This window comes from Triticum urartu, chromosome 5A, assembly GCF_056163025.1.
Source record: "Triticum urartu cultivar PI428250 chromosome 5A, HENAU_Tu73, whole genome shotgun sequence".
Taxonomy (NCBI): Eukaryota; Viridiplantae; Streptophyta; class Magnoliopsida; order Poales; family Poaceae; genus Triticum; species Triticum urartu.
This window is the reverse complement of record NC_141877.1, coordinates 629,451,534-629,474,033: the sequence shown is the minus strand read 5'-3', so window position 1 is coordinate 629,474,033 and position 22,500 is coordinate 629,451,534. Positions and strand designations below refer to the sequence as shown.

General features: G+C 46.9%; 2 protein-coding genes and 1 pseudogene across 2 annotated transcripts; 2 read left to right on the top strand and 1 right to left on the bottom strand.

The window, feature by feature from the left end:
- Window positions 1–10,437: 10,437 nt before the first annotated feature.
- Window positions 10,438–13,093, top strand: LOC147973546 (uncharacterized). Its single transcript, XM_087522111.1, has one exon. It carries the CDS (start codon window positions 10,510–10,512, stop codon window positions 12,541–12,543), a length of 2,034 nt encoding a protein of 677 aa, XP_087378237.1. The 5' UTR covers window positions 10,438–10,509; the 3' UTR covers window positions 12,544–13,093.
- On the top strand, window positions 12,884–15,625 carry LOC125511188 (uncharacterized protein At5g02240). Its single transcript, XM_048676491.2, has 7 exons — window positions 12,884–13,092; window positions 13,218–13,489; window positions 13,674–13,710; window positions 13,793–13,890; window positions 14,604–14,665; window positions 15,142–15,265; window positions 15,358–15,625. The coding sequence occupies exons 1-7, from the start codon at window positions 13,041–13,043 to the stop codon at window positions 15,475–15,477; spliced, it is 765 nt and encodes a 254-aa protein (XP_048532448.1). The 5' UTR covers window positions 12,884–13,040; the 3' UTR covers window positions 15,478–15,625.
- A 295-nt stretch (window positions 15,626–15,920) lies between these two features.
- Window positions 15,921–18,543, bottom strand: LOC125511187 (scarecrow-like protein 30 pseudogene; annotated as a pseudogene).
- Window positions 18,544–22,500: the final 3,957 nt, after the last annotated feature.

Genomic DNA, 22,500 nt, shown 5'->3' with positions numbered 1-22,500 from the left:
GTTTGCAAAGGACCCAAGGAATGTATGGTTTGCTTTAAGCGCGGATGGCATTAATCCTTTCAAGGAGCAGAGCAGCAATCACAGCACCTGGCCCGTGACTCTATGTATGTATAACCTTCCTCTTTGGATGTGCATGAAGCGGAAGTTCATTATGATGCCAGTTCTCATCCAAGGCCCTAAGCAACCCGGCAACGAAATTGATGTGTACCTAAGGCCATTAGTTGAAGAACTTTTACAGCTGTGGAATGAAAACGGTGTACGTACGTGGGATGAGCACAGACAGGAGGAATTTAACCTTAAGGCGTTGCTGTTCGTGACCATCAACGATTGGCCCGCTCTCAGTAACCTTTTAGGACAGACAAACAAAGGATACCACGCATGCACGCACTGTTTAGATGACACTGAAAGTATATACCTGGACAAATGCAGGAAGAATGTGTACCTGGGCCATCGTCGATTTTTTCCGACCAACCATCAATGTCGAAAGAAAGGCAAGCATTTCAAAGGCGAGGCAGTTCACCGGAAGAAGCCCGCCATGCGCACCGGTGATCACGTGCTTGCTATGGTCAATGATTTATACTACGTAATCTTTGGAAAGGGTCCCGGTGGACTAGCTGTTCCGAATGACGCTGAGGGACACGCACCCATGTGGAAGAAGAAATCTATATTTTGGGACCTACCCTACTGGAAAGACCTAGAGGTCTGCTCCTCAATCGACGTGATGCACGTGACGAAGAACCTTTGCGTGAACCTGCTAGGCTTCTTGGGCGTGTATGGGAAGACAAAAGATACACCTGAGGCACGGGAGGACCTGCAACGTTTGCACGAAAAAGACGGCATGCCTCCGAAGCAGTATAAAGGTCCTGCCAGCTACGCTCTTACGAAAGAAGAGAAATAAATCTTCTTTGAATGCCTGCTCGGTATGAAGGTCACGACTGGCTTCTCGTCGAATATAAAGGGAATAATAAATATGCCAGAGAAAAAGTTTCAGAACCTAAAGTCTCATGACTGCCACGTGATTATGACGCAACTGCTTCCGGTTTCATTGAGGGGGCTTCTACCGGAAAACGTCCGATTAGCCATTGTGAAGCTATGTGCATTCCTCAATGCAATCTCTCAGAAGGTGATCGATCCAAAAATCGTACCAAGGCTAAGGAGTGATGTGGCGCAATGTCTTGTCAGTTTCGATCTGGTGTTCCAACCATCCTTCTTCAATATCATGACACACGTCCTAGTTCATCTAGTCGACGAGATTGTCATCCTGGGGCCCGTATTTCTACACAATATGTTCCCCTTTGAGAGGTTCATGGGAGTCCTAAAGAAATATGTCCGTAATCGCGCTAGGCCAGAAGGAAGCATCTCCATAGGCCATCAAACAGAGGATGTTATCGGGTTTTGTGTTGACTTCATTCCTGGCCTTAACAAGATAGGTCTCCCTAAATCGCGGTATGGGGGGAGACTGACTGGAAAAGGCACTCTTGGAAGAGACTCACTAATATGCAGGGACGGATATTCTTGGTCTCAAGCACACTACACAGTTCTACAGAACTCTACCTTGGTGACCCCGTATGTCGATGAACACAAGAACAGTCTGCGCTCCAAACACCCGGAGCAGTGCGACGACTGGATTACATGTGAACACATCAGGACTTTCAGCAGTTGGTTGAAAACACGTCTCAGAGGTGACAACACTGTTTGTGATGAGTTGTACTTGTTGTCCAGGGGACCATCTTTGACTGTATTGACTTACAAAGGATACGAGATAAATGGGAATACATTTTACACAATCGCCCAAGATCAAAAGAGCACCAACCAAAACAGCGGTGTCCGCTTTGATGCAGCAACCGAGAGCGGAAAGGATACATATTATGGTTACATAGTGGACATATGGGAACTTGACTACGGACCTGATTTTAAGGTCCCTTTGTTTAAGTGCAAATGGGTCAATCTGTTAGGCGGCGGGGTACAGGTAGACCCACAGTACGGAATGACAACAGTGGATCTGAAAAATCTTGGGTACACTGATGAACCGTTCGTCCTAGCCAATGATGTGGCACAGGTTATCTATGTGAAGGACATGTCTACCAAACCAAGAAAAAGAAAAGATAAGGAAGCGAATACATCATACGATGAGTCAAAGTGCCACATAGTTCTTTCAAGAAAAAGGGACATCCTGGGAGTGGACGGCAAGACAGACATGTCTGAAGATTATGAAAAGTTTCATGAAATTCCTCCCTTTAATGTCAAGGCTGACCCAAGCATCCTGATAAACAATGAAGATTATCCATGGTTACGGCGCTATAAGCAAATGACACAAGCAAAGAAAAAGTGAAAACTTTCTCCCGCAACTTTGTAACACACGAACATGCTACCATTGTCCGTTTTGTACATGCACATGCTATATGGGTGAAATTATGATACCATCCCAACTTTCAACTTTTTCAGAGTTCATTTGAAATGCTTTCATGTCTTATGGTTCGGCCCTCGTAATACCATGACCATTAGTCCCTGACCCATGCCAACTTTCAAACCGGGACTAAAGGGTTGGTCCTTGTTGCGGGCCGAGTTTAGTCCCACCTCGCCAACCGAAGGGGGCTCACACCGGTTTATAAGTCCTTCCCTCTCTGCCTTGTTGAGCTCCTCTCAAAGTGAAAATAGATGGCCTAATAGAGAAAAGTTTAACCTAAATTTATAGTGAATTTCTCTCAAATTCATAGAAATTTACTAGGAATTTAGGTTGAATTTTCTCTATAAGCGCATCTATTCTCATTTTTTTAGTAAGTTAATCACAAACTTGTGATTCAAACAATTTTCAAAGAATTCAAATTTTAACTATTCAAATTTGAAAACTAATGGCACTAACAGAAAGTTTATAATTTTTCTAAAACTGATGGCACTAACAGAAATTTTATAATTTTGCTAACCTAAAAGCAAACAGAATTAAAAATTAAAGCAAAAAACAAAAGAAAATAAATAATGCAAAAAACAAATCAAAAAACAGGAAAAAACTATTTTTATAGTAAAGTTAATCACAAAATAAAATAAATAAAGCAACAAAGAAAACTAAAAAAACTAAAAAAGTGTTTTCAAATTTGAAAACTAATGGCACTAACAGAAAGTTTATAATTTTTCTAAAACTAATGGCACTAACAGAAAGTTTATAATTTTGCTAAACTAAAAGCAAACAGAATTAAAAATTAAAGCAAAAAACAAAAGAAAATAAATATTGCAAAAAACAAATAAAAAAAACAGGAAAAAACTATTTTTATAGTAAAGTTAATCACAAAATAAAATAAATAAAGCAACAAAGAAAACAAAAAAACTAAAAAATTATTTTCAAATTTGAAAACTAATGGCATTAACAAAAAGTTTATAATTTTTCTAAAACTAAAAGCATAAAGAATTAAAAAATAAAGCAAAAACAAAAAAAAATAAAGCAACAAAAAAATGCCACCTACTGGGCCACCACGGCCTGAATACGACTAGAAACCCTACCATGGGCCAGGATTCAGGCCCGCAGTAGGCCCAGTAGGCCCACAGGCATTGCAGTGACAGATTAGGCCCGAAAGCCTGCAGTTGAGAGGAGCTCGGGAGGGTGGGCGCAGCAGCGCTTATAAACCACTCCCGAGCCCTCTCAACTAGCGAGGTGGGACTAAATTTTTGGGCGCGGGGCAGCACAAGGCCATTGGTCCCGGTTGGTGGGAAGAACCGGGACCAAAGGGGGGCATTGGTCCCGGTTCGTCGCACCAACCGGGACCAATGGACCCCTTTGGTCCAGGTTCGCCTCACCAACCGGGACCAAAGGCCGCCGCTTCCCGCCCTTTGGGCTGCTGAAAAGAGGCCTTTGGTCCCGGTTGGTGGCATCAACCGGGACTAAAGGGGGGCATTGGTCCCGGGTTGAGCCACGAACCGGGACCAATACCTTTCTTATATAACCAAACACTTAGGAAATTTCCCCCACCCGCCATTCTTCTCTCCAAACGCCGCCAGGCTGCTGCGCTGCTCCTCGACGCCGGCTGCCCCGACGTCGCCGTCGCCTCCCCTGGCCGCCCGAGGTCGTCGTCGCCGCCCGCTTGCCGTCGCCGATCGCCGCCCTGCCCCGACGCGTGTCGCGCGCCCCGGCCCACCCGTCGCCGTCGCCCTGCCCCGCCCGTCGCCGTAGCCCCTGCCCCACCCGTCGTCATCGCCCCGCCCCGCCCGTCGCCGTCGCCCCGCCCCGCCCGTCGCCGTCGCCCCGGCCCGCCCGTTGCCGTCGCCCTGCCCCTTGGTCCGGCCGGCGCCCCTCCCCTGTTTTTTTATATATTATATATGCTTGTGTATATTGCCTCTTTGTGTATATTATATATATATGTCAGTATATGTATTGTGTATATTGCTTCTTTTCAGATTTTTTTTTCATATATATGTTTGTATTTTGTATTTTTCTTTTTTATAAAAATGTATATATGTTTTTATGTTCTCTGTGTATATATGTTCATATATGCAAAAGTTAGGTTTAAATATTTAGAAAAGGATTATCTATATATGTTCTCTGATTTAGTACATTTTAGGTTACTTTCATTTTTAGAAAAGTTTTATATATTTAGGAGAGGAAAAAGGAAAATAAGAAGAGGAAAAAGGAGAAGAAGAGGAGAGGAAGAAAAGGAAGAGGAGAAGAAGAAAGGAATACAGGAGAAGAAGAAAAAATAGAAATTAAAAATGTATATATTCCTTCTTCTCCTCTTTTTTTCTTCTTTTTTTTCTTCGATCTTCTCCTCTATTCCTTTCTTCTTCTCCTCTTTTTATTTCTTCTTCGTTTTCTTCAACACAAGGGGGGGTCGATATAACCCCCTCCCGATAGGAAAGTTTTATATAGAAAGTTACAATTTTAGAAAAGTTTTATATATGCAAAAGTTACAATTTTAGAAAAAGAAGGATAGGAAAGAAGAAAATAAGAAGAGGAAAGAAAGAAGAAGAGGAGAGGAAAAGAAGAGGAGAAATAAATAAGAAGAAGAAAAAAGAAGAAAAAGAAGAGGAGAAGAAGAAAGGAATAGTGGAGAGAAAGAGAAAATAGAATATTCTATTTTCTCTTCTTCTCCACTATTCCTTTCTTCTTCTCCTCTTTTTTTTCTTCATTTTTTCTTCGATCTTCTCCTCTAGCTATTCCTTTCTTCTTCTCCTCTTTCTTCTTCTTCTTCTTCTTCTTAATTTTTATCGGGAACGAGGGTGTCGAGGATCGCCGAGGGGTCGAGGGTCGGGAACTAGGGTAGAGGGTCGAGGGTCGTTAAGGGGTCAAGGGTCGAGGGTTTCAGGGTCGAGGGTTCGAGGGTTCTATAGGGTCTAGGGATCGAGGGTCGAGGGTTCCAGGGTCGTCGAGGGTTCGAGGGGTCGAGGATCGCCGAGGGGTCGAGAGAGGTTTCCTAGTGTCAAAGTATTGAAGAAATCCATGGCTTCATCATTAGCCGGAAGTAACCAGGGCATGACGAAGTCCTCCAAAGTTATTTTGGAATGGTGTCCCGGATAGGATAATTTTCCTTTTTGTATGAATTTCAGCAAAGGCCTTCCAAATAACGATATTTGGAAGGTGTTGCTGAACTTTGTACCAAAAAGCGAATTATCTTATCTGGGACTCCGTTCCAAAATAACTTTGGAGAGCTTCGTACCATCATGCACATGTTACTTTCGCCTAATGATGAAGACATGATTTTGTTGAATCCTTTGACACTAGGCAACCTTCCGACCCCTCGACGATCCTCTCGAACATGAGAGGAAGAACAGGATAAAAAAAGAAGAGGAAGAAGAAAAAAAAAAGAGGAGAAGAAAGAATAGAGGAGATCTTCTCCTCTATTCTTTCTTCTCCTCTTTTTTTTCTTCTTCCTCTTCTTTTTTTATCGGGAACGAGGGTCGTCGAGGGACATATAGATGTAGTGTCGTCGTTGTCGATATATACCCCCTCCCGATAGCTTCAACACGTGGGGGGGGGTCGAGGCCACTAATTAATATATATGATTCCTTACTATGATTAGGTAGCTAGTTCTACGTTTGGCACTAATATATCCATCTGTCATGTTTGAATAATAATTGCCATGCTGTAAATATTTGTAGAAACTATGGACACCGCCCTAGATGAAGCAAAAAAAGCGTTGTTGAGGGACATAATCGCAGAAGGAAGTGATGTCGTCTCGTTGTTTCTCAACGACACCGATGGTCTGGAAGGAGAGGGTGAACAAGCTGGCTACGGTGACCTAATGCCGGTGCAAGAAGAAGAACATGAGGACGGCTCCGGTGACCCAATGCCGGTGCAAGAAGGAGACCGTGATGACGGCTCCGGTGACCGAACCGAGTCCGGCCAGGGATATATATTAGTTAAGCCTGTGCTGACTAGCTAATTGATGCATTCATTGCTTTGGTATGTACACATATTACTTAAGTCTTTGTTCTTTTTTCTAGCCCTCCGGATCGAGCACAACTTCAGTAAAGAGACGAGGCCCGAAGAAAAAGTTGAGCTCAGATGAAAAGTTTGAGATCATAGCAATCGCGCCCGACGGCCAACCGATTGAACCCCTCCGGACAAAGAGCGCATTTGTTGCTCAGTGCGGGGTTCTGGTTAGGGACAAGATCCCGATAAACATCCAGCAATGGTTTATGCCGGCTACAGAAGACCCTGAGGTGTCTTATGTCAATGATATGCAGAAAAATGATCTTTGGACTGAGCTGAAGTCAAATTTCACCCTACCGCCAGAGGATAATCCAGAGAACCCAGTTAAAGAGCAATTAATCAAGTCTTTTTCTCTTAAGAGGATGGCAGAACTATTCAGGAGGTGGAAGAAAGAGCTGAATAAGTTTGTCGAAAATAATGAGACACCAGAATTCAAGGGCAGATATGAGAAGATCAGAGATCACTGGCCCGCATTTGTGGCCCACAAGACATCGGAAAGGAGTAAGAAGATGTCGGCGACAAACAAGCAAAATGCTGCGAAGAAGATGCTTCACCATCGCACGGGGTCAGGTGGCTACCTCGTAGCCCGGCCTAAGTGGGCCAAGACTGAGAATGATCTGGTTGATAAAGGGATCGAACCAGAGACAATTAGCTGGCCAGACCATTGCCGGACTTGGTTCTTCGGAGCTGGCGGAACCTTGGACCCTGTAACAGGGAAGTGCATTTGGACGAACGATCAAATGGACATACCAGTCAGGAAGCTTAAGCAGTATATCGAAGCAGCGCAGCAAGGGAAGTTCTTTCCAGACAGAGAGAACGGTGAGCTCACAATGGCACTCGGGAATTCTGAGCACCCTGGACGGACACGAGGCACGCCAGACTCCATTCCGTGGAAGGTTGGATTTCCGGACGCATGCGGTTACAAATCCCATGAGAGGAGGAAAAAAGTGCAGCAGACCCAAATGCAGGCGCTGCAAGCAAGGGTAGACGCAATAGAGGAACGAGAAGCAAATCGCAGCAAACGTACTGCCGAAGCCTCCCCCGAAGCTACCCCGCCATCTCAGCGCAGAAGCAGCGTGGCTTCCACCGAGCTGCTTCAGCCGGAGCATGCCTTAATGGCTCCTGCCAGCTATCCCGTGGATGCTATCACGGAGTCTCAAAATTGCCACCTTATGACGCAATGGATGAATTTGAAGGTTAAGGTGGCTGTTGGCTCTGTTTATCCTACTGAACCCGGCGCAACTTTTCACTGCCGGCCGATTCCAGAAGGATATGCTAGGGTGATGGTGGATGAAATAACGGAGGGATTTGAGGACCTCCAGCTTGACCACCCTACCGGTGAAGGGGAGACGCGGCTGGGGTCTGCTCTGAAGACTCCATGCCTATGGCGGAAGGAGCTCATCAACCTTCCGAACTGGACGCCTCCGCCTCCTCCGCCTGCGCCGACGCGCCCGAGCAGCCAGCCTCCTCCTTCTCCGCCTCGTCAGCAAGGGCGGAAGAGACCTGCCGCCGCTCCAGCTGCTCCGGCGCGTCGTAGTCCTTCTCCTCCGCCTCGTAAGCAAGTAAAGAAGACAACCGCTCCGTCTTCTCGGTCGGCGTCTAGCAGTACAACCAGAGGCGGGAGGACATACAGATTCGGTCCTTCTCTGAAGACTCCAGAGAAGTTACCATATGAGAGGACCCCGGAGGAGAACGCCGAGATCGCGCGAACCGAAGTGGATGACTGGTTTCAAGGGTTGAGAGCAAAGAGACATCCACCTCCGGAGGAGAAGGTAGATCCGGTGAAAGTGAAGCGCACTCTGGCTGCCCTGGCAAAACCACCCAAGTCTCCGCCGAAAGGCAACTATGAGCGCATTATTGCAAAGACATGGGCCGAAGCGGAGCGATCGGGAAGTACAGTCAGTGATCAAAGGCTGAAAGAACGACGAGCAGCTGGGAAACAAATTGCCCAGCTCGGCGAACAAGCGAAGCAATCGTGCCCCCCCCCTCAAGGTGCCTAGCGACATCGTCGATCCGAGGATGGTGCCCGGTTATGGCAATGTTGACGATTACCTGCCCGACGATGTACATTATGATCCCATGGAGGTGCAGATACACAGATACGAGTACGGGAAGCCTCTCGTCAAAGATGAAAAATCTTTAACAACGATGATGCGAAGATTACATGATTGGTACTTGAAAATCTACAGAGAGTCTGGGGGAGGAGTACTTTGTATGCGAGAGTTAAACCGGAGCATGACCTCGTTGGAATTGAACTGTTGCCTATTCCATTTGAGGAGTTCTATCAATTTTTCAATCAATTGGCCCTCGATAAAACAACGATCACCTGCTACTGTCTGTAAGTACTACTACTTTTGTCATTAAGTCTCTCTATATAGCTCATCTCTTTCATTGCATGTATTTATAATTATCCTCACTATATTATGCAGAATGAAGATCGGCGAATTGAAGAAAAGACAAATCGGTGATATTGGGTTCGTTAACACATATCTCATAGATGCTACTGAGGTTCAACATCGTCCCGGAGATACCGAGGCCAACTTGCTATGATCATTCAAAAAAAATGAAAACAAAGATATAATACTCTTTCCTTAAAACTTCAAGTGAGTGTAACTGTCTTGTGCATATTCGGTTTCCCTTATATATTAGTCCAGGTTATAGTAATGTAATTGATGAGTTATGCATGCGTGTGCAGTTTCCACTATATTCTCCTAGAGATTAGGCTTGAGCAGGGAGTAGTAACCGTCTTGGACTCTAAACGAAAAGATCCCCAGGAGTATGCGGACATGACTGAAATCCTCAAGAAGTAAGTTAAATCGATCATTATCCACCATATCAGCAACTTTGTTCATTTCTTGATATCAAGTAATTGTTTTCTTTGTCCGGCAGGGTTTGGAGAAAATTCACCAGAAAAGTTCCGGGACTGCCGAAGGAGCTGGAATTTAGACACCCGAAAGTAAGTACTATAGTAGCATTTTCCGCGCATCTCCTAGTGATTCAAGCGCTAGTTTCATCAATACCATTTAGCATTCTTACTTATCAGTTTGATTGACCTCTATTTTTTGTAAAGTGGTTGTGGCAGGAACAAGGGACTGATTTCTGTGGATACTACGTCTGCGAGTCCATCCGCCACACGACCTGTGAGCGGGGCGGGTACTCTGACGAACAATATGAAGTACGTAAATAACAACATTCACAATTTTATTTTATTACCATCATTTGTATTGAGTTTCATTTATTTATATATATATATATATATGTATTGACCCCCTTCTTCAAATTAGATGTTTCGGAAGTGGGATGAACTCCTAGCACCAGCTCGCATGCGAGCAATTCAAGAGGAATTGGCGGCATTCTTTCTTGACCACGTGATCGCTGAAGACGGAGAATACTATGTGGACCATGAGTCCGTATGATTATATTTGTAAGAGATAATTATTGTATATATGTAGCCGGTAGTGTCGGATAGATATACGAGAACTTGTTGTTCGACCAATCTCTCGGAGAAGGAGAGGTGGTCGATATCACTTCTCTCTGTATGCATATATGTTCATGACGATCTTCTATTTCCTTCGTTTGCTTACTAACTAACTAGCGTGTCTAGTCCTCTCTATACGTATGTATAGTACGTAGCGTCGACCAAGCACGGACATAAGAGAGGACACTTCTCTCTATTAATTATAGCTAGCTAACACAATATATGAAACACCTAAATTAACCCCCCAAAACCCCCAAACCCTCCCCCCTTTTAAAAAAAACAAAAATCCCAGCCACAGAAATGCTGACGCGTGGATGCCTATTGGTCCCGGTTGGTGCCACCAACCGGGACGAAAGGGTCTCCTGCCTGGGCTCCGCGCACAGGCCACGTGGAGGCCCATCAGTCCCGGTTCTGGATTGAACCGGGACTAAAGGGGCAGGGCATTAGTACCGACACTTTAGTCCCGGTTCAGGCCTTACGAACCGGGACAACAGGCCCTTCTTCTACCAGTGCCAACCTCACATCACTAGAAGCCCTCTACCTCGATTCCAACTCTTTTAACTCATCCTTTGGAGACAACTACTTGGTTTGGGATCTACCTGCTCTCCAAGTTATGTACATGTATAACTGTGGAATCCAGGGTCCTATACCTGACGCAGTTGGAAATTTGACCTCCATTCAGTCATTGTTCCTTAGCGAAAACAACTTCTTTGGCATGGTGCCATCGACCTTCAAGAAACTCAAGAGACTACAAGTGCTCCGTCTATCGAAAAACTTCATTAGTGGAGGCACAGAAGATCTATTTTATAGATTGCCAGGGGATGAGTTACAGGAGTTGTATTTGGACCACAACAATTTGACAGGGACTCTTCCAGATCGACTAGAACAATTCAGCAGCTTGTCCACACTTTGGCTCAGTAACAACAAGCTATTCGGAGAGATACCTGTTGGTATACAAAAACTCACGTGTTTAGTGGACTTGTGGTTGGACTCAAACAATCTGCATGGTATAGTGACCCAAGACCATTTCACGAATATGACGAACCTGCGAAATTTGTGGCTCTCTGGTAATTCCGTAACTATGTTGGTCAACCACACATGGAGCACTCCATTCAGCTTAACTTCAGCGGGCTTTAGATCTTGCATCCTAGGCCCCCAGTTTCCGGCATGGATTATCCAACAAACACTTGACACTCTTGATATTTCAAACACAAGCATACATGACTCCATTCCTGCTAGTTTTTGGTTTGGAATGTACCGTTGTCAAGTTCTGGACCTATCGGAAAATCAGATCTTTGGCATGCTTCCCACATATTTTCTGTTTGGTGGAATGGAAGCTGTTATACTGGATATTAGTGCTAACCAGCTCGTTGGCCCGATTCCAACACTCCCAATGAACCTCCGCTTGTTGGACCTCTCTGGGAACAACCTATCCGGTGCATTGCCATCAGATATTGGAGCACCCGCGCTAGAAATACTCATGCTCTTCAAAAATTCTTTTTCTGGGATCATTCCATCATTGCGTGAGTTGCAAAATTTGCAGTTTCTAGATCTATCAGAGAACCAACTAAATGGGACATTGGCCAATTGTCTCCGTGCACCCAAAACTTCAAACGTGACCATGCTTAACTTGAATAACAACAATCTTTTGGGAGGAATCCCATCGTTTCTTCAGAGGTGTAAAGAGCTAAAATTCCTTGATCTCGCATACAATGGATTTTCTGGGAGCTTACCAACATGGATCGGATCAAAGCTACCATACTTGGCATTTCTGCGGCTGAGGTCAAACATGCTCTCTGGTGGTATTCCTAGTGAACTGACTAGGATGAACGGGCTTCAGTATCTAGACATTGCAAGCAACAACATCTCAGGGAGCATACCACTATCACTTGGGAATCTCATAGATATGGCTCATACTCCCGATCAAGAAGGTGTTCTTTTCAAAATCGTCCACTTTGGGGTGGTTTCCGTATACAAGTACACTAATGCTTACACTGATAGTTTGTCGGTGGTCACAAAAGGTCAGCAGCTTGAATACACAACAGGAATCGCGTATATGGTAAACATTGATTTTTCTTGCAACAGTTTGACAGGGAAGATTCCTCATGAAATCGGCATGCTCACTTCATTGACAAACTTGAACCTGTCATGGAATCACCTTAGCAGCACAATCCCTGTGACTATTGGGGAGCTACGGGCACTGGAATCTTTGGACCTCTCACGCAATGAGCTCTCTGGTCAAATCCCGACGAGTATGGCAGATCTAACTTCACTTGCCCACTTGAACTTGTCTTACAACAATCTGACAGGAACCATACCTCCTGGCAATCAGTTACAAACTTTAGATGATGCGTCAATCTATGCTGGCAATCCAGGTCTTTGTGGTCCGCCTGTATCAAGGAACTGCTCGGGAACGGAAATCACTCCATGGACTCCCGGAAATCAGCATGAGGGCATGAGTGATGCGCTGTCATTGTACCTCGGCACTGGCACGGGATTCGTAGCAGGTCTCTGGATCATCTTCTGCGGCTTCTTATTCAAGAGGAGCTGGAGAATTATGTGGTTCTCATTCTTCGACCGCGTGTGTGATTGGGTCTACGTGCGAGTGGCGGTGAGCTGGGCTTCATTCACAAGAGAAGAGCAGTAGAAGCTTAGATCACTATAGTCTGTGGTCGCATAGCTGGAGCTTCCATTCCTACATAATATGATCTGGGGTTGTAATAGTAGTATTTCACATTTCTTGTCCGGTGTTAATGCTCTTCTTTCGGTGTGTATGGTATGTAAAACCATGGGTTACCTTTGATGTGTATGAAATCTTAAACATGTGTAATGAATGAGTAAAGATGTTTTTTTTTCTTTTTTGAGCTGGAACGAATAAAGATGTTGATCTCTGTAGTATGACTGATTATTTATCTGGAAGAGGGAAAGGCGCCTTGCTAAGAAGAAAGCGTATATCAGACAGGCGCGACGTGGCCGCCCTCCACGCCGCGCGCCCTCTTGGCATGTCAGGTCGGTCGGCACGGCCTTCTAGACAAATCCAGAGTATCGCCGTCGTCTCATCCTTCGCTGCTACTCTCGTGAGACATTGGCACTTGGCTACGCTCTGCAGTTCGCGACCAGCTAGCCCGCCACCAGCCTCCGGCCATGGCCGCGCCCCGCCCCACCGTCCTCGTCACCGGCGCCGGCGGCCGCACAGGTACCTTTCCCTCCCTCCCCGCCTGTTTCTCCGACCAAAACCCGACCAATTCGCCTGCCACGGCGGGGAATTCCGGTCCGCGACAGCGTCACAAGAACTGCCCCTGATGCTCGAATCGGTCGCAGGACAAATCGTGTTCAACAAGCTCAGGGAGAGATCCGACCAGTTCGCGGCGAGGGGCCTGGTGAGGTCGGAGGAGAGCAAGCACAAGATAGGGGGAGCCGACGACGTCTACGTCGCCGACATCAGGGAGGCGGACCACCTCGCGCCCGCCGTCCAGGGCGCCGACGCGCTCATCATCCTCACCAGCGCCTCCCCCAAGATGAAGCCTGGGTTCGACCCCACCAAGGGCGGCCGGCCCGAGTTCTACTACGAGGACGGAGCCTACCCTGAGCAGGTTGGGTTTCCCTTTCTGTACTGTATTCGCCCCTCTTTGGATTCAGGTTGCGCCGCTCCCATCAAGCACAGTTTCAGTATATGTGTGTTCTGTGTCTCAATGACATATCCTGAACCTCAACTTAGTCCAAGTCCTTATGGGTTAGTATTATATAGTGATGAATTTTGGTATGGATGTGTGTCAGGTGGATTGGATTGGCCAAAAGAATCAGATTGATGCTGGTAAGCATTCGTCTTGGTTCTGCATTTTATATGTGCATAACTTTATCTGGATGTCTGTTGACTTGGATTGTGTGTTGAGCAGCCAAAGCAGCCGGTGTGAAGCACATAGTGTTGGTGGGATCCATGGGGGGGACGAATCCCAACCACCCACTCAACAGCCTTGGCAATGGCAACATACTGGTAAGTTCTTCGTGATGAGTCTATAAGTCTGTTCACATTTACTTCATTACAGTTCAATTGCTCTAGCTTTCACAAAAAACTTTACTACCTCGAACGCCTTAGTGCTATTCTCTGAAGATTGATTGGCGGCAGATGAGATGAGCCAGCTGCCTCAGAAGTCTGAAGGATTATTCATCACAGAAATGTTCAATTGCTAGGTTTCTAAGTTCTAACTAATGACAGGTTCGCCATAGAAATGTTCAGTCGATAGATGTCTAACAGTTACTCCCTCCGTTCCGAATTACTCGTCACAGAAATGAATGTATCTAGATGTATTTTAGTTCTAGATACATCCATCTCTGCGACGAGTAATTTGGAACGGAGGGAGTAGATCCATAATACAGGAAAAAACAAATTAATGAAGAAAGTTTTGCAAATAAACCTTTCTGAATATTAAGTTCCTGTCGTAGCTAAAATTTAGAAGTTCTGTATTCTCTCTATTGGCCTGGAATGTTCATTTCAGAAGTCTTGCTTTTGTTTTGTTTTCATCGAAGCTTTATTTTGTCTCATCCAAATAAAGCAGCGGAGGAAAGATAGAAATAAAAGATACAGTGCTTACTCAGCTAGTCGTGGTACCGTTGATCTAATAATCCACTGAGACAAATTCGTTTTGCAAATTCAGACGATTTTATTATTGAAATGGTGAAATCTTTGATTATTGATCTCTGCTGTAGGTCTGGAAGCGCAAGTCTGAACAGTATCTGGCAGACAGTGGAGTTCCTTATACAATCATAAGGTACATAAAGAACATGAACTAGTTTGGATAAAAAGGCATCCTTTAGATCAATGATTCTTGAAACAGAGTTCCTCACCTTTCTGAAGTGGTGTACTTCGATCACTTTGGATAAGACTGAAGATCTGCTATAGAAGTTTGGAATAGTTCCTTATATACCACTAAATATCTTCGAATCCCTCAGAGAAAAGGTGGATCCAGCACCATGTTTAATGAGACAATGAGTGGCATATAAAGGGTGAAGCAAACACTAGGTGTCATCTACTAGTTTTTGTTTATCTAATTACCATCTCTCTTGAATTGTCTAAAAATTTGTGCTAAATGTTTCATTGTTGGACTGCTGCAGTTAAATTGGATAGCTAGTTTTTGTGAAGCTAGAATAGAAGTGCATTGTGCTAATATGTACAAGAACACTAGAACAGGTTAACTATTCGCTGATACATAATATGCTAGCATTTTCTTCTTTTCCTTCAATTTAGGCCTGGTGGTCTGCAAGACAAAGATCGGGGAGTGAGGGAGCTGATTGTTGGGAAGGATGATGAGCTTCTCCAGACTGACACTAAGGCAATCCCTAGGGCTGATGTGGCTGAAGTTTGTGTTCAGGTATAACCTACTATATGATAATTGCTGCAACTTTATTCTATGGACAGACACTTGAGGACAACCATCCTGATTATATACTTCTCTTGAAACAGGCCCTCCAGTATGAAGAGGTGAAGTTCAAGGCATTCGATTTGGCTTCGAAGCCTGAAGGCGAGGGCACCCCAACGAAAGATTTCAAAGCGCTGTTCTCCAAGGTCACAGCCCGGTTTTGAGTCATCAGTTAAGACTTGAGAGCATAAGTACATTTCTAGCTTATAAGGATCTTAATGTCTTGGGTGTGTATCCTTGTGCATTATGAAGTTGCTGACTGATGTAATTGCACAATCGGTTTATCAATAATGCTGAAAATAGCCTTCTATCGATGCTTGGAGATTGGAGAAGCAATTTATGCATTTTCCCGAGATTTTCTCCGAGGAGGAGAAGTCAGCAAACAATTGAGAATACATTGATACAGTTTAACGGATATGACTTATCTTCTTTTCACACTCTTGACTCAGATCTGATGCACACCAATAATCCACACGAATTTTATCATTTACGCAACAGCTAATATATCACTCGGCAGCTCATATGCACCTTCCATTGAACTGACAAATGAAACATCAGCGCTACCGATTCAAGGAACAAACAAACAGTTTGCAATACACATGCTTCATTTGGTACAAAACATATGCAAGAAGCTTCTGTTCTAGTCAAGTTTAGCAAAAATATCCATCAACTCTGCTCCCAACAAAGGGTCAAAATTCAACAACATAAGCATCAGAATATCAGATAGTACAACAGAACAGAAAAAAAAGTGATGAAATGTACCAGGCAACATGTCTCTAAAGTTCTAGCTAGGTTTCCATGTGGATAGGGCGCCGATGACTCTGCCCTTCCAACCCTGCAGCATCCACTTGTTATCTTCGTCGACGAAGAAATCCCTGTGATAGCTCTTGATTACCTTGTATCTTGCTTTTTTCACCGTCTCTTGAAGCAGAGGCACCTGCCTGAACCCTGCCCTGAGGTTCCTTACCTGCCATTGCTTGTAGGTCTCCGGCCTCTCGACCCTCTCCGTGCCCTCGCAAGCGACCACGTTGAGAAGCTCCCGTCCGAAGTATTCCCTTTCGATCAGCTGCCTGTGCTCATCCACCGGCGGTGCGGTCGCTTCGAGCATGTCGTAGAGCGAGGAGAAATAGAAGAGAGCCTCCTTGAAGCGCGTCACGAAGAATGGCGCGTTGTAGGTGCCATTGACAACCGCGTGGATGAACCGATGCGGGTTCATCTTCCTGATCGTGTTCAAGACTGTCTTCCTCGGGCTCTCATCGGTCACCGTCTCGTCCATCATGTGCCGCATTCTGAACAAGCAGTTGACAATAAGAAGGTCATCCTTGTCGATCCTGAGGTCTTCGACTCGGATGGCATCCCACTTGGCAGCAATTGCACGGTACTCAAAGGGAACATCAAACATCTTGGCGTAGTCACGTAACCGCCGGCCTGTCGCCTCTAAACGCTCCGCAGGCCGGAACCCTGGCTGCGGTAAGTCGATGGCGGTGATCCGTATTCTTGGGGGGCCGCCGTCTCTCTTGGAGATCCGCTGCAAGAAGATTGGCCATTGGAAGCCCCAGTCTATACCATAGTCCACAATGTGCACGCTTGTCACACCCTTGGCAGCAGCATCCAAGATGGCTTCATTCGAGTAGAACCTGGACATCCTGATGAACGGGCATGCAGTCCCATACAGCTTGAATATTTTCAGCATGTCAGCGGAAGAAGTTCGCCGTGCAACAAGTGAGCGGTAGACGGTGCTACCGGTGCCGGCAAGGCGAGCCTCGAGCCCATTAGCAATGTAATGCGCCAGCCTCTGCCCGGCATCCCCATGAGGGGAAGAATGCCGCCTGATCTGCTTCAGCAGCTCGCCCGAACCGCGGTGATCATCGATAGCCGCGGCCTGGGCGCAGTGTATGAGCAGGGTTGTCAGATCGACGGACTCCTCCTCCACGGTGGGCACTCCGGTCTTGCCCTTCTTGCGGCCTCTCCGGTTCCCTGACCCTTTCACGTACACGCTGCTGATCTCTGCTTCGGCTGGCAGTGGTGACTGGAGGATGCAGTTGACACCGCTGCAGAGGAGCACTTTGTCGAACATCTCCCGGACGGTCTCCTCCTCGGACAGCGCCAGCTGCTTGCGCCGCCTCTCGTCCTCCGGCTCCAGGTCGTCGTCGCCGTGGCGGTTCTTCCGGCCCTTGTGGACGGCGCACTCCTCCTCCTCCTTCACGGAATCGCAGGGCACCAACTGACAGGAGCTCTGTCGGCTGCTGACGAACATATCAGGGGACCCTCCTCCCATCGTTGCGAAGGCACAGCAGGGATCCATCCAAGACCTGTCCTGGTACACCGTTGCCGCGGCGGGCTTGGCGTCGGCGATGATGTCGACGAAGGGCTTAGCGACGGCGAGGAGCGCCGAGTCCCGCGCCGGCTCGCTGGCGGGTGCAAAGAACTCGTCGTCGTCGTCGTCCTCGAGGAGGAACTGGTTGATGTAGGCGAGCACGGCGTCGTCGGAGGCCTCCTCGGGGCTCCCCAGCTCCGTGGTGGTGGAGACGGGGCTCGGCGTGCTGCCAATCAGCGCCGACTGCGGCGGAGACGGCTGGTAATAGGCGGCGGAAGCGGCAGGAAGGCCGTGGAAGCCGTATGAAGAAGGGGGGAACCGGAGCTGCTGCTGGTGGTGGTGGTGGAGGGAGAAGTCGAGCGCGTAGGCGGGGGCAGCCGCCGGGTTGGGGACGGAGTAGACGTCGCCGTACCCCACATCCTCGCAAGAACCCATGCCGCCACGATCCGCCTCCCTCCTTTGTTGAAGAATCTGCTCCTGCTGCTGTTGCTGCTTCCTCTTCTTGGCGCGAGATCTTGCAATAATCACAGGCAAATTCCACCTCCTGTGTAGGAGTATTATCCTAGCTAGCTCTCCCGGCGGCAGATGAAGATTGATTCCTCGCTCCCGGCGAACTGGACAAGAAAGGCAGGCAGGCAGGCAGGCAGGGAAAATGAATCCAACCCGGTGCCGGTGGTTCTTGCAGGACCGAGTAGAGGCCAGCAGCAAGCGGTTGCGTGGAGGAGGCGGCGGCGGAAAGGGAAAAGAAATCGCGGGAGCGCCTTGCGGGAAGCGGCCGGGCGGCGGCTAGAAACCCCGAGGCTCCTCTTGGGAGTTGGAGGGAGGAGGAAGAAAGCGGGGGTGATTGGTGGGGAGGAGACGCACTGGCCGACGAGACGAGAGTCACCGGGCGTGCTGGTCTCGGTGGGGGGTGGGATGGCGACGTGCTCGCGCTTTGATCGGCAGCCGCTTATTACACAAGTTGCGTCTTTTTCCGCTTTGTTTAGTGATCTCATCTCATCTGATCAGATTAGCGGCAGTAAATACGTATAAATTAAACGAACGGAGGGAAGGGCGGGCGGTGTGGCGACGGGGATTGCGCCACCTGCTGCCTGCTGCGACCTGGTCGTCTCTTCTCGGATGGAGGATGCGGGGAGAAGGGAACGGGGGCGGCGGCGCACCGTTGGAGTTTTCCGCTCGCCGGTTAAACGGCGGGAGATGGATGGATGGCTCATTTTTGGTGTTCAGCCATTTTGCCTCGTTTGCACGGGCAAGGTGCGGTGGTGCACTGTGTACTACTACTAGTACAATGGCGCGTGGCTTCACCGGAGATACCGCAGATTGGGAGGAGGGCGCCTTTAGCGGGACAGTTCCAGGGAGTGCGGAGCGGCGAGGCTCGGAGGGCGGCATTGCGTCGGGAGGTGGAAGAAGCAGATCGGGGCCATTCATTTCACATCCAACGGCCTAGGCATTTGAGTGGCACACCCTCCTCCCAATCTGCGGTAACTCCGGTGACACACCCGCCTTGACCCGTACATGTTGACATGCTTTCTCGCATTTGCTTGTAGCGCCGCAACTCGCTGCCGCTTGCAATGTCGCCCTTCTCTCAAGTGTTGTCCTCGCTCGGCCTTGCCATGGCCGGCCAGTGGCGGAGGCAGGGTGGCCAGCAGGCCCGGGCCCTCCCCAACATCCTACTATGTGGATGGGTGATAGGGTTTCGGTGTCACCGCTTGACTTAAATAGTCGGGCAATGCACTACGCGGCCTGTTGGAGCTGCGCCACCAGTCCGACGGAGGAGACGACCTTCGGACCGTCGGGTTTAAGGGTGTTTCCGACTGAGACCCCTTCGTCAGTCCGACACAGCGGGCGTGCCTAGTCGCCCCCATATACGCCTCATATTTGGGCTGGATATGAGGGGGTGCCGGTTAGCCCGGACGTTTTAAGATGCCCAACTGATTCTAAAAATCATGACCAGACGGCAACGGGCGGCCTGTTCAAGCGTTTGAGACGGTTTTGAGGGGTTCAGTTGTAGATGCTTTTATTATCATTTGGAAAAAGAAAAGGCTAGTGCTCGAAAAAAATTAGGCACCTACTATAATAGTAAGATTTAGAAAACGTAAAGCTAGCTAGTAGAAACGAAAAGCGAAGTCATACCGGCAGTGGAGAGTGATCCGAGCGAGGCTGGCATGCATTAAACGAAACAGCGACGGGGACTGTGATGTGGGGCCGGTTCAATGTATCCGTATGCACCACGTACTACTTACCCACGTGCGCGACGACGAATCAGAATCGCTCGTTTCTCTGCGGGTGATTGCTCGGTTTCGGTTTCGGTATTCCGCGCCCGAAACTGCTGTGCAGCCGAAACTGCACAGACGACATACAGCCGAACTCGACATATCCAATGATGCACCGGTGCTGCTGCCGTGCAACGTATGGTGTGATCTTCACCGTCGTCTACAAATCGGCTATTAGCATCGTGTGTATAGCAGTGCTGTTCCGCGCCTTGCCTTGCCGTGTCGTCTGGTGTACGAGTACGTGGGCGACACTATGCCGAGAAGTAGTACTACGTACACAATGACGCACCGTTGTTCACCTGTTCGTATACACTACTCCTATTATCAGTATATTACTCCCTCGGTTCCTAAATGTAAGTCTTTTTAAAGATTTCACTGCAAACCACATACGGATGTATATAGACATGTTTTAAACTGTAAATTCACTTATTTTGTTCCGTATATAGTTCATAGTGGAATCTTTAAAAAGACTTATACTATTTAAGAACGGAAGGAGTATACAGTAATAGTGTTAAATATAGTCACGGTCGCTTCCTGGCCCGGGGCGAACCGGTCAGGGCAGATGCTGGCTGCCGCCGCGTGAACTTCGTGCTAAGTGTTGACAGGGAGCGGGTACTCCAGAAAAAGAGGATTGCAAAAAATGCCAGGTCTCTTGTCTGGAGGGCTTGCTCAAGTGATAGGTGAAGTCTTCAGGAAAGGTCATGGCTTTCCACTGCTGCATGTACAGCACGGCAACCGTGGTAGAGTAGGTATACCCCATTCATTCATGACATTACTGTCGTAGTGAGAAATATTCTGTCTTGTAAGCATATGGTTTGTTACTCTATTCATATTTGGTCTAGAGATTGAGATCAGTTTAACCATTCATTTAATTGTGGCAAACTACAATATTATTGAAATGGATTCTCTTTGCAAAATCTTTGTGATTGGTTATTATTCATCTCTCTTGCGTGAGTATCCCCCATAGGCACGGGAGAGTAGGGGATTGATGAGATCCATCTGTGCATATTCTATATGTTGTTATTTGTGAAACCACCTCTATGATTAATTATTAAGTTGATTATATATGGATATTAAAATGCTTGCTGTTCAATTTAAGGGCCTAGACAACATGATCCGGACACCTACCTAGGTAACCACGTATTGTTCAACGAATTAGTGACCTGCAAGTGAGAGGTGTTGGTATCTATGATGATGCCAGAACACGTAAAGCGTTGGTCTGATTTAGCGACCCTAATTGTCGAGCCAAGCATGAATATGGTAATGGGGAGGCAAGACAATAGAGTCAAACAATCCTGGGAGGAGGATCGAGTTTGATTATTCAAGGGTGACTCGCCTATTGAACCTAGAATACTCGAGGTAGAATCACATGAATAGCTGTCTATAACCGTTGCACTATGACATTTGATATCCACCATGACTTGAGTCTCTGCGCCTAATCTTTCAATTGCAGACAACTCATAGTTATTTTTTGTCCTTTATTTTTATGTTCTTTGTTGGCTGTTCTTGCTACTTTATTTTTGTCCTTAATTACTTGTCTTACACCACATCATAATTCCTACAGATACTAAAACAGCTAATTCACACAAGACCAGTCACACTTGTGTGTGCAATAGACATTCACATTAACACTCCTTATCTTGTTCGTTGGGAACAATACTATATTGGGATATTTACACTAAGGTGATACATTAACACTGTGTGTCTTGCAGGCCATCAGTTAAACATTCCATAGCACACACTTGTTGTCAAAAGTGATAATTCAATCAATACTGACAACATACACAACATATTTTGAATTTCAATTTCATTCAAACATGATTCGGGTCCATTATATTGCAAGATCTACAAGATCACTCAAATAGATCACATTGCAGGAGTCAACCAACAACAAAGATAATAACAACCCCGCAACTAAACCAACCAGAAAGATCATCATGCCATAAAACACACATCTATACATCAGAATTATGTTTTTCTCTCACATATTGCCTTAATTTCTGAAATTACTATGCATTCTTCTTTTCGAATTTCTCTCTCACAGCAGCAATTTCTCCTCTTGACTAAGTAGCAACATCATCCTCCAGCCTCCATACATTATCCCGAAGATCTCCCAACAATTCATGCAGAAATTTGCATCCGAGCATCCACGCATGCATAGTACCTCCTTCTAAGGTTTGTTGGACTTTAGAATATTCATAGTGGCGCCTTCCTTCCACACCGGCTGTAGTTCTCTGTCGACTCGTACTCCATTGGCTATTATTGATAGGACACCACAACCTTGCTTGCCCGCCTCTCCTTCAAAGCTCTCTGCGGTAAAATGATGATGAAGCACTGGAGGGCAACACCATCGTTATTCTCGCCGCCAATCGCCGCCCGAGTCGAAACCCTAATTTTGTTCCCCACTCACTTGGTATGATTTCCGTGGTTGGGTGCGAGAGACAACACACGCGGCGCCATTGTTTCGGTCCGAGTCAGCAAAACCCGGTGCCACGTCACCAAATCCACTCCTGAAACGGCGTGAAGGGCACCGATGACCAAGATCAGAGAGTGTGTCATGTCGATTTCAGAGATTGTGAGAGTTTGATCGGAACAAA

Excerpts from the sequence above, each read along its gene's own strand:
- LOC147973546 (XM_087522111.1), top strand. The coding sequence starts at position 10,510 with ATGTACATGTATAACTGTGGAATCCAGGGTCCTATACCTGACGCAGTT.
- LOC125511188 (XM_048676491.2), top strand. The coding sequence starts at position 13,041 with ATGGCCGCGCCCCGCCCCACCGTCCTCGTCACCGGCGCCGGCGGCCGC. Across the intron at positions 14,666-15,141 it reads GTTCCTTATACAATCATAAG|GCCTGGTGGTCTGCAAGACA; the intron begins GTACATAAAGAA and ends CCTTCAATTTAG. Across the intron at positions 15,266-15,357 it reads TGGCTGAAGTTTGTGTTCAG|GCCCTCCAGTATGAAGAGGT; the intron begins GTATAACCTACT and ends CTCTTGAAACAG.